At 54.6% G+C, this 12,605-nt stretch overlaps 1 protein-coding gene across 1 annotated transcript; it reads right to left on the minus strand.

The window, feature by feature from the left end:
• Nucleotides 1-105: 105 nt before the first annotated feature.
• LOC116941424 (carboxypeptidase N catalytic chain-like) lies at nt 106-12,270 on the minus strand. Its single transcript, XM_032952519.2, has 10 exons — nt 11,779-12,270; nt 10,455-11,555; nt 6,394-6,590; nt 6,000-6,161; nt 5,300-5,485; nt 4,805-4,916; nt 4,117-4,256; nt 3,419-3,518; nt 2,600-2,718; nt 106-1,507 (listed from the first exon to the last, which is right to left on the minus strand). Exons 2-10 carry the CDS (start codon nt 10,822-10,824, stop codon nt 1,439-1,441), a joined length of 1,455 nt encoding a protein of 484 aa, XP_032808410.2. The 5' UTR covers nt 10,825-11,555; nt 11,779-12,270; the 3' UTR covers nt 106-1,438.
• Between the last annotated feature and the right edge of the window lie 335 nt (nt 12,271-12,605).

The following is a 12,605-nucleotide window of genomic DNA, read 5'->3' on the forward strand; positions in this document are numbered from 1 at the left end:
CAGTGATGAATATAGAGTTACGTGGCTTGTCAAAGTTGATCTTTCCGAGTGAGTTTCCCCAAGTCACCCCCTGGGTTCACGTCGCACAAACGACGCCAACTCCCCTGAGCGCAAGCGAGTGGAGTTGGCGATGTCCGCCCACGTCTCGCGTTTATTATTAGATTAGCGTCGTCCCCTTACAGACGGAGCGGGGGCGAGGAGCAGGGGTGGGGGGCACGTGGAGACAGCTCGACATGGTGGACGCGATCCACACGGCGACTCGGGCTGAGGGGCGCCAGCGAGACCGAGAACCGCTTTGTCGGAAGAAGTCAACGCTGATCGCCTGGTGCCTCCTCCATGGGAATGTGGAATTGCCTCCATTGGCCCAGGCTTCTCAGTGGAGACTGCTACTATTTATACTCTTTGGTTTTTTCGGTAAAGTCACGTAGATAAAATAAAAGAAAACAACTAAATTAAATCACGACGTTCCGGATGCAACACAAGCTTCCGTCTTCAGGTGGAAGAGTCACAGCAGAATAGCTGTACCTGTTCCACCTGAAGACGGAAGCTTGTGTTGCATCCGAAACGTCGTGATTTTATTTAGATGTTTTGTTTTATTTTACCTACGTGACTTTACCGAAAAAACCAAAGAGTATGAATCCTTGCAGTCACGAAAGCTTCACATCTAGAATTACTACTATTTATTTAACCAGGTAAGGCCCACTGAACTACATAGCTATTAAATTTTGATTTAAAGCTTTCGTGACTGCAGGGATTCATATTCTTGGTTCTTTCGGTAAAGTCACGTAGAAGGGAAACAATAAAATAATAAAAATATAAACCAATAAAATTCTCACGACTTTTCGACTGCAACACAAGAAATCATTATCAGGTGTGAAAACCACAGCAAGAAAATTTGAAAAAAAATAATCGCCACTTTTGGCACAGAATGACCTGGCACAGAGTGACCTGGCACAGAGTGACCTGGCACAGAGTGACCTGGCACAGAGTGACCTGGCACACGGTGACCTGGCACAGAGTGACCTGGCACAGAGTGACCTGGCACAGAGTGACCTGGCACAGAGTGACCTGGCACACGGTGACCTGGCACAGAGTGACCTGGCACAGAGTGACCTGGCACACGGTGACCTGGCACAGAGTGACCTGGCACATGGTGACTTGGTACAGAGTGACGTGGCACAGGGTTATGGACACACACACACACACTGGAATCGCTCCCCACCCTGCATCATGTCGTCGCTCAGTCTCAAGATTTGTCGATTTGACAAAATGTGATTGGGGAACCCAAAAAAGTAACTAAAATCTACAGCAACAATCACCGAGTTGGCAACACTGACCCCCTTTGTCTCTTCCCGTGCCCCCCACCCCACACCTCCCAGCCTGACCCCGTAACTCCGATTTGGGCTTCCTCTAGGTCGGCTTCGTGTTGCTGAGCCTCTCAATCTTCTGAAGCCGAGGACGATGACGACTTCTCACGTGGTGGAAGAGGCTGCAGATAGAAATCAACCTGAGCAGAAGGAGCACACACATGTGTACACACATCGTGTTAGGTGTATGGACACAACTGCACGCACACAATAGTGACAACCGCCGTTCACCACCTAGTGGCAGTGCCGTCACCACAGTGCTTGTGCCATGCACTTTGAGGCCATGTGAAGTGTCGAAAGCACATTGTGTGAAGTTGCTGTGTTTTATCTGCCTGGCGCTCTGCTCATTGTTGTGAGCGTCACAACTCTCCCCTCCGTTATTGCTGGAGTTCGACTGCCTCGAACTGCCCAGTCACCCAGTCGCGTGCTTCACGAGCCTCCTCCATAGAGGCCAATCTTGACACTGCTTTGGTCGATCTTCGGCAAGTCCACTCAGCTCTACACCCGCCTCTTCTCGAGCCAACTCCCGGCCACGCAGCTTTACCCCGGCCTGCCCACCATCATGAAGGTCCTTAATGATTGTGAGCAGAGGGTAAGGGACCAATATCCCTGGCATACTGATGGTATGATAGGGCTTGACCAGGTCAATAAAGCATTTATGTAATTCCTGTTGAAATTCCCTACACCTCTGCTGTAGCAGATGGACAGAAAATATTGTCCGTCCAGAACCAACCCATTCTGAAACCACATTGCGGCCCCGCAAGCTTCCTCTCGGCGTGCCTGGTAAGGGCAGTGGCGGTCACCGTGATTTCGTTATCTCCGTGAATGATTTAACTCATGTCTCAGCACTGCGATCTGCGGAATGCGTCCGTGTTCCTACCCAGGCGTATAGGCACTCACGTGTTAGCGTGCATGTGTAGGAAGCAGTGGTGCAGTGATTAGTGCACTGCACTATGAACCAGGTTACCCGGGTTCGATTCCCACTCACAGCTAACACCGCTGATGAATATCTAAAATGGTCCAGGGCCTCCTCTAGGTCGAATCACTTTAAAAATTAGTCCATACTATGGTGTGTAAACATCAGCACTGGGAAAGCAAAGACGGCCGGGCGTGGTGCTGGCCACCCGCCCCCTTCAGCATCAATGCCGGCCTTCGTAGGTGATACCCACTCGCAGCACTTGCCCCAACAGCCTGTGCGGGCTCCCTGAGGGACTGTGTGTGCGTGTGCATGCCTCGCTGGGCTCGCTGTCCGTGACGATGGCATCCGTGGTGGCCGTGAGGTGGCCCGCGGCCGACGCGCTCAGCGTGTAAACGCCGGGCAGCAGCAGTCGGAAGTAGTCCCCGTCCGTTCCTGTGGGGACACACGACATCGTGACCACCCCGGGGAGAACTCCCACACCATGGGTCTGTGTCCCTGTGTGGGGGTCCATGTCCCGCTCCCTATATCCCTGTGTCTGTCTCGTTATCCTAGCGATGGTTATTGTGATTACAATACTTCGTATTCATGTATGTTGAACTTTTTTCGCGCCGTAGGTAGCCAAAAGTTGCAGTGAATGTAGTGATGATGTTGTGGTGGTTGTCGTTTTATCTGTGACTAGCTTTTGCCCATCCAAGGACGGGTGTATTGCGGTAAATCTGAAACTTGCAAGCGAAAAGCAGACCGCGACGTGATGTTAATTGCATCAACCCGTGTGCAATTTGTAAGGGCGCGGTGGCACAGACCTATTTCATTTTAAGGTTATAATCCCTTGTTCATCATGACGTTCTTTTAACTTTGATGTCTCAACAGCGTTACGGAGATCACGTGACGTGATGAGGGTTCTGCCTTTGTTAGTGAGAGTTGTGAGTTGACACCGAGGAGGGGGGAGGAGGCGCCTCGCCCCCCCATGTGGAGTGACGTCACCCGCTAATTATTCATGAGGGGAAGGTCCATGTGGAGGACGTCACCTGTTCATGATTATTAATGAGGGGGGCTGGTCGACGTGGAGTGACGTCACGCGCGTTACACACTGACATTCTGAAGCGGTGGTTGTGGTGTTTGTGTGTCTCACCTGCTGTGATGTCATGAGCGATCCCGGCCACGGAGATTTGGGCCCCGGGCAGCGCGACCCCCCCCACCCCCCGCACCACCCCCTTCACTCCGCGGTGGACCTGCACCGCCACCAACGCCAAAGCGTCCAGTCAGCGACCATCAGGGATCATCATTGATCATTCGTGATCATCGTCGATCATTGTTAATCATCGTCGACGGTAGCCTCGCGGCCCACCTGTGTTCATGTCTGAGCGATGATGGTGGGGTGGGGGTGCGAGTCGTGCAGGTAGTGCGGGTGGTGTGGGAGGTGTGGATAGAGCAGGTGGTGCGGGTGGTGCAGGTGGTGTGGGTGTTGCAGGTAACGCGAGCGGTGTGAGTGCTACCAATAGTGGTACCAGTCGTGGTACCAGTGGTGTGGGTGGTACCAGTCGTGGTACCAGTGGTGTGGGTGGTACCAGTAGTGGTACAAGTCGTGGTACCAGTGGTGTGGGTGGTGCCAGTCGTGGTACCAGTGGTGTGGGTGGTACCAGTCGTGGTACCAGTGGTGTGGGTGGTACCAGTAGTGGTACAAGTCGTGGTACCAGTGGTGTGGGTGGTACCAGTCGTGGTACCAGTGGTGTGGGTGGTACCAGTAGTGGTACCAGTCGTGGTACCAGTGGTGTGGGTGGTACCAGTCGTGGTACCAGTGGTGTGGGCGGTGCGGGTGGTGGTGCCCACCTGCTCGATGAAGGAGAGCAGCGCCTCGCGGTTGGCCTGCCACTCGCGTGCCAACTCCTGCGCTTGGGGGAACTTCTCACAGCTCAGCTCCAGTGTCACCTCAAAGCAGTTCGAGTGGAGGTAGTTAAAGTCCTGCATACCTGGCACAGGTGAGTGAGTACCCCCTAAGTACCTGGCACAGGTGAGTACCCCCTAAGTACCTGGCACAGGTGAGTACCTCCTGCGTACCTGGCACAGGTGAGTACCCCCTAAGTACCTGGCACAGGTGAGTACCTCCTGAGTACCTGGCACAGGTGAGTACCTCCTGAGTACCTGGCACAGGTGAGTGAGTACCCCCTAAGTACCTGGCACAGGTGAGTACCTCCTGAGTACCTGGCACAGGTGAGTACCTCCTGAGTACCTGGCACAGGTGAGTACCTCCTGAGTACCTGGCACAGGTGATATGTGCTTCATGGTATAGTGATGATTAAGATAGTGATGGTGTTGATAATGTGTCGGTTTCTTGATAACGTGTATGTGATGTGGTTGAAGATGATAATGGTGATGTTCATCATCAAGTTTTGTTGATGGTAATGATGACGATGTTAATGATGTTGATGTTGATTGTGATGCTGATGTTGGTGATGTGGTTGATGTCGTTCATCATAATGGTGGTGATGTTGATGGTGGTGGTGATAGCGATCCTTACCCCCGCTTAGCGAGTACCAGCTGGCGCCGTTGGTGATGCCGTCAGGAAAGTAATCCCCGCAGTTGGTCCCCGTGTGCATCCACCCGTGCGCGTAGGAATACGTGATGGCGAGCTGCGTGAAACGGCACGGCCTCAAACGTGTGGACACGGAGCTGTGCAGTTGCATGTGCGGCTGTGTGTGAGCTTGTGGGGAGCGGTGGCGTAGTGGTTAGCGCACCATGCTACAAAAAACGGCGACCAATGATAGTGAGGAATATTTGAACTGGTTTTGAGCCTCCATTAGGTTGACTCAGCCTTAAATTGGTACCTAGTGTGTAAACATCAACTTTGGGAAGACAAAGGCGGCCGGACGTGTGTGGCGCTGACCACCCCCACCACCTAGTAGGTGCCACGCCGTGATGGCCTTCACAGGGGTGCTGCTGCTGCTGCTCGCTAACAGCACTTGCCCCACAGCCCATGAAGGCTATCGGGGGGGATTTTTGTCTCTGCGCTCACGTGTCGGAAGAGCGGGTCGTCGGGGGTGCCCGCGTAGTGGTGGAGCCGTGAGGGCAGCGGCTGGCGCCCGCGCCGCGACTTGTCGAACGGGTAGTTGGCCACCACGGCGCCGCCGTGCAGGTTCGCCGACAGCACGAAGTTGTGCTGTCGCAACCAGCGGATGACGGCGCGCGTCTCCGGCTGCACCTGGACGGAAAGCGGACGGGGGGTGAGGGGGGAGCGGGAACCACGCGGTCAGCCCCCTCCGTGCCCGCCTGCCGACGTTCAGTAAAACGTGTGTGTGGACGGCGAGAGAGATTGTTGTCAGAACTCGACCGGGAAGCCAATGGGGGTCCTCAGGGTAAAAGGGCGTGAGGCCTCCCCACGCACGCGGATCCCGGAGGCTCGTGGCCGCAGCAAACGCCACCACGCTGATGAGTCCTGATGAGGGTGAATACACGCCTGCACATCCGTGCACCTGCTTCCCTGGACATCTCCACACTTGTCCATACTGCACACCTGTGGACCCAATTACTTATCGACCTTGACCCAAAAGGTCATCTCGACCTCACAGTCCAAAGTCACAACTCACGTGACCGGGTCATGCCCCCCCCCCCCACCCTCCCGTGACTGCAACCTCTCGACCTCGTGACCTCCCGACGAGGCGCCCTCGCCACGGTCCCGTGATCTCTTGAGCCCGGAGCCCCTCGGAGGCGCGCACCTGGGCGTGCCAGCCGCTGGGGAGTGCGAGGTGGTGGTTGGGCCCCCCCCCGCGCTCGTGCTGGTAGAAGACGGCCGTGAGGTCGGGGAAGTCGCGGTTGAGGTCCACGCCGCGTGCGTTCCCTCGCCCGTCCGTGTACCAGTGGGCCTCGGCGCCCTGGTTCTGTGGGGTCGCACGCGGTAACGGGGGAGCGTGGATGTTTTAACGGCGATGGAGCCTCGCGTGCCACGGGTCAGGCACGACGTTCGATCCTCACGCCAGCATGAAGTACGCGAGGCAGGAGCGCGCTGCGCTACGAACCCGGAAACCCCCGAGTTCGATTCCTGCTCACGGCCAATGCCAGTGACGATTATCTGAATTGGCAACTCCACCCCCTGCTCCCTCCCCCATTCACCTGTGCGGCCGCCACCTCGTATCCGTCGGGGTTCATGCTGGGCAGCACGTGGATGCGCGTGGAGCGCAACAGGCGCTCGACGCGCGCCGCGCCCCGCCGGTGCTCGCTGCACAGGTGGTGCAGCAGGTGCAGCAGCAGCTCGCGGCCCAGCGCCTCATTGCCATGCATGTTGCCCACGTACTTGAACTCCGGCTCGCCTGAGGCGGGGGGGGGGGGCACAGACGGAGGTAATTAAATGGCGCGTTGATGGAGGTGAAGAGTCGAGCGTCACCGACGTAGCAGTCAGGGTGTCCAGAGGAGAGCTTGGGTCAGGGCGAGGAAGACATCCATCGTCGTGGGAGGAGTGACGGGAGGCCGTGAGGAGATGTTTGGGCAAAGCGTGAGGGATGCCTCGGCGATGGCTGCGGCGATGGCTGCGGCGAGCCTCGTGGTGAGATGCGTGCCGCAGGAGGTGCCGAGCTTCAGTGACGCCCGGGGGTCGCTGTGACCGGAGGCCACTGCCGCTGCCGGGATGGCGGAGGAGGACTTCCAAAGGTGGCGAAGGCTTCCTGCGCCGGTTTGGACGCGACGTCTGACGTAGGAGGAGGCGTGCGGCGCTAGAACGGGGCCCTGCGTGCCGCTCCCCCCGGTGGCTCCGCGGGAGGAAGTTCCCAGCGCCTCCCGGGTGGCTCGGCGTGGATGGCACCGGCGGGGAGCCGGCGTGAGTCGCGAGCCAGGCGGCGGCGGCGGTGGTGGGGAGCGGTGGTGTAGCGAGTAGCGCGCTGCGCTATGAACCCAGCGACCCGAGTTCGATCTCCCGCTCATGGCCAACACCTAAGTCGACTCAGTCTCAAATGAGTACCTGGTGCGGTGTGTAAACATCTCTACTGGGGAGACAAAGGCGGCCGGGCGTGGTTCTGGCCACCCACGCCCTCGTGTGCCGTACCGGCCTTCATAGGTGCTACTCGCTAATATCACTTGATCCAACAGTCTGTTAAGGCCACACGGAGGTGGTTGTGGTGGTGGCTGTGGTGGTGGTGGTGGCTGTGCTGCACGTGGGTGCCTGTAACCAGGGCCGGGTTGAGGCTATGAGGGGCCCAAGGCGAATAGGAGAGCCTAGTATGTATGACATATTGGGGAAAAAAGTATGAAATCATCAAACACATTTACTTATTTATCGACGTAAAATTAACAAATGTATTTGACTCAAGGTAAATTCATAAAACACTAATCGCTCATTAGCTTTCGCTGTGACAAAGTCATGAATGATGTCACCATAATGCAAAGACAAAAAACACAAAACTCGAGCCCTTTCAAAATGTCACGAGAATGACCAGCAGTCAGTCAAACCGGTCTGCCTGTGTGTTTGGAACGAATATGCTGTCTCCTTTTAGTGCTACGGTGTTAGGATGAAGGCGTTGGACTTTTTTGATCGTCCGTACGGGAATACTTCTCTTTAAAAGGCCTCTATTGATTGAAATGTTTTTACGTAAAGTCAATATTATGGCTAAACAAAAAGTTATGAAAACCAAACACGAGGGAAGATGGAGGGGTGGGGGTGGGGGGTTTGGCAATAATCCAGATGCGGTTCAACACTCACACATTCAACACTCACATTCACCACTCACACATTCAACACTCACATTCACCACTCACACATTCATCACTCACACATTCAACACTCACACATTCAACACTCACACATTCAACACTCACATTCATCACTCACATTCATCACTCACACATTCATCACTCACACATTCAACACTCACACATTCAACACTCACATTCATCACTCACACATTCATCACTCACATTAAACACTCACACATTCAACACACACATATTAAACACTCACACATTCACCACACACACATTCAACACTCACACATTCACCACACACACATTCAACACTCACAATCAACACTCACACACATTCATCACTCACACATTCATCATTCACATTAAACACTCACACATTCACCACACACACATTCACCACACACATTCAAAACTCACACATTCACCACTCACATTCAACACTCACACACATTCATCACTCACACATTCATCACTCACATTAAACACACACACATTCAACACTCACACATTCAACACTCACACACATTCAACACTCACATTCACCACTCACACATTCAACACACACATTCATCACTCACACATTCAACACTCACATTCATCACTCACACATTCAACACTCACATTAATCACTCACACATTCAACACTCACATTCAACACTCACACATTCAACACTCACATTCACCACTCACCCATTCACCACTCACACATTCATCACTCACACATTCAACACTCACATTAATCACTCACACATTCAACACTCACATTAACCACTCACACAATCAACACTCACATTCACCACTCACACATTCATCACTCACACATTCAACACTCACACATTCAACACTCACATTCATCACTCACATATTCATCACTCACACATTCAACACTCACACATTCAACACTCACATTCATCACTCACACATTCATCACTCACATTAAACACTCACACATTCAACACACACACATTAAACACTCACACATTCACCACACACACATTCAACACTCACACATTCACCACACACACATTCAACACTCACACATTCACCACACACACATTCATCACTCACACATTCATCATTCACATTAAACACTCACACATTCACCACACACACATTCACCACACACATTCAACACTCACACATTCACCACTCACATTCAACACTCACACACATTCATCACTCACACATTCATCACTCACATTAAACACTCATACATTCAACACACACACATTCAACACTCACACATTCAACACTCACATTCACCACTCACACATTCAACACACACATTCATCACTCACACATTCAACACTCACATTCATCACTCACACATTCAACACTCACACATTCAACACTCACACATTCATCACTCACACATTCAACACTCACATTCATCACTCACATATTCAACACTCACACATTCAACACTCACACATTCAACACTCACACACATTCAACACTCACAATCAACACTCACATTCAACACTCACACATTCAACACTCACACATTCAACACTCACACATTCAACACACACACATTAAACACTCACATTCAACACTCACACATTCAACACTCACACACATTCAACATTCACACACATTCAACACTCACAATCAACACACACATTCAACACTCACACATTCAACACTCACATTCAACACACACATTCACCACTCACATTCAACACACACATTCAACACATACACACATTCAACACTCACATTCAACACTCCCATATTGAACACACTTTTTAAACACACACACATTCAACACTCACAATCAACACTCACACACATTCAACACTCACACATTCAACACACACATTCACCACACACACATTCAACACTCACACACATTCAACACTCACACATTCAACACTCACATATTCAAAACACATGAAATACAAAGACCCCCCGTATAGCCTTAATAGACTGTAGGGGCAAGTGCTGTTAGCGAGCACCTGTGAAGGCCGGCACGGCACACTAGGGGGTGTGTGACCAGCACCACGCCCGGCCGCCTTTGTCTCTCTTATCCACTCACACTCCGACCGGGACGCGCATGCCCACCGCAGCACGGAGCCACATCAGCAGCCGCAATATCAACAACGTAAACACCAACAACGTCGCTACGACATCAAAACAACCAAAGTCAACAACTACAAAATATCCACAACAACACCAACCACTCTATGAGCAACAACTTAATCGTCCAGAGCTCTGCGTCTCGCGGTGAGGGAGGTCGGGGGTCGGTATTGGGGTCACCGGTCAGTGGTAGGATTCGGGATTCAGGGTTCGGTTTACGGGGTCAGGGTTTCGCGTTCAGGGTCAGGGGACTAGGTTACTGTTCGGGGGTCAGGGATTGTCCGAGTTCGGGTCAGGTCATGCGTTGGAAATCCCAGTTCAGGCTTCAGGGTCAAAGGGTCAAGGTCCGTGATCTGCTGTGTCGGTGCAGTCGGGACCCCCCCCCAACTCCCGTCACCCACCGACTTCGTGGCTGCCCGGATTGTCGCTCAACTCCATCACGTAGAGGTGGCGGCCCTGCGCGCTCTGCCCGATGGAGTAGAGGCGCGAAACGTCGGGACAGCGCGAGGCCACGGCCCTGAGCGCCCGCACCATCGCCTCGTAGTCGTGGTGGACGAACGACGGAGACCACGACGACGCCGAGTTGGAGAGGTTGTGGTGGTTGTTGTGGTTGTGGTGGTGGTTGTGGTGGTCGCCCGCGTCCTCGGACAATGGCACCGCGCGCACGGAGCTGAGCCACGCGACAAGCAGCAGCAGGTGCAGCAGGTGCAGCAGGTGCAGGGGTCGCGCCGCGGAGGCGATGAGGCTCTGGGCAGCGGCACGTGGAGCCATCTCCTGCCGAGCTTCCACGCGGCGGCCGCAGGAAGAGGGCCGACTGGGCACGGAGGACCACGCAGAGGAGGATTCTGGCCGGGGTCGAGCTACTCGCTCCTCGTGTTTCAGTGATGGAGAAGAGGTCGCTTGTGGTGACGGTGGTGGTGACGATGGAGGTGGTGGTAGTGGTTGTGAACGTTGATGGTAATTGATGATGATTGCGGTTACTATTTGATTATTATAACCGTGCGTTTTACTTAACGATGAGTGGAGTAACTAAATATAATGATGACGGTTGTAGTTTGTGATGATGTCTGCTGACGCTGAGGACGGTGATGTGACGCTGACGGCGGTGATGTGACGCTGGCTCCGTGATCTCTCCCCCCCCTCGCGTCAGCTCGGACCCCGCTCCTCCCCCTCCACACGCGCCCGACAATCATTGACTAAGCCCGGGAGATTCATTAACGAGCGACAGGGGTCGACACAGGGGGCCCCAGTGGGGTCCACACAGGGGGCCCCAGTGGGGTCCCCTCGGGGCTCCGAGGCGGCGGGGCTGGGTTGGGCTCCGGGCGAGGCAGGATGGGGAGCGGTGGCGCAGAGCGCAGCGCTGCCCTTCGAGCCCGGCGACCTGGGTTCGATTGCTGTGCCACGGCTGACGTCAGTGGCGATTGACATCTCAGGGTGACTCCGCCTCGAAATGCAGCGCACCCGGTGGGTGCAGTTGTGAGTGCAGGCATCAGCGCAGCGGCCTGCAGAGTACACAGAAGAGGGGGAAGGGTTAAGGTGCCTGGCGGGATAGGGGGCTCTGTGAATGGGTAGGGGTGCTGGGGTCTGGAGTTCCTGGAGCCCCACACTGCAGGGGGTCTCTGCAGGGGTCCCGGGTCCCCGAACCGGTCGTGGCCTCATTCCTGTGGCGACCTCGACCCGCGCCGCCTCACGGGGGCCGCAGCCCCCACCTCACCACTCACTCACCTCGTTATTTATTTATTCGTCATCGTCGAATTGTTTCCGTCATCATCGCCGCGAAGTTTGGCTCTCGGCGCTGCGAGCGTGAGACCGGTTGAGCCGGCACGGCCGCTGAGCCACCGACCCCGCGGTTCGCGTCCGTGCGCTGCGCCTCGCTGCCCCGAGTGCGGGCAGCTCTGTGGCTCCGTGCAAACATCGCTTCTCTCTCCCTCTCTCTCTGCCTTTCACGGGGTGTGGTCGTCTCCGTCCACAACAACGCTCACAGCAACAAGCGGGGCGCCGGGCGGCTAAAGTGCAGAGTTGGCACAGTGGGGACACACGGCCGGTGGCATCCGCCAGTCGCCTGAGTCGACCCGCGGCACCTGCTGGGCCTGTCCCGTGACCTCCAGCCAGCGAGCCTTCGACACTTCGCGTCGCCTCAAAGTGCACCTAGCATGGCACGAGCGCCGTAGTGACGTCACCGCCACTATCAGAATTATAATCTTTAGTCATCCTGGAGAAATCCGATGAGCTATGAAGCTTTTTTTCAGATATATCCAGTAGGGGCGGGTTCGAAAGTAGCAATGCAAACAACACGAAAGGAGTGAGACGCCAGCAGCGTGCTCTGTACACGAGGGGGTGACGCCTCAAAAGCTTCGCACAAATGGATTCACGAATCCATCGATGCGTTGCCATCTGCTGGCCACCTCACAGAGCAGTCTCAACAGCGAGGTACGAACCGGGCCTCGACGCTGCTTCGCTTCTGAGACTTCACACGGCGGGGGGGTTGGGCGCATTCAGGGCGAATTGGAGATGAACAGAGGTCCACCGTGGCTCCTCGTCAACGTTTCATG

The sequence above is a fragment of the Petromyzon marinus genome, chromosome 11, assembly GCF_048934315.1.
Source record: "Petromyzon marinus isolate PM22_M1 ecotype Great Lakes invasive population chromosome 11, UKy_Petmar_22M1.pri1.0, whole genome shotgun sequence".
Classification (NCBI taxonomy): domain Eukaryota; kingdom Metazoa; phylum Chordata; class Hyperoartia; order Petromyzontiformes; family Petromyzontidae; genus Petromyzon; species Petromyzon marinus.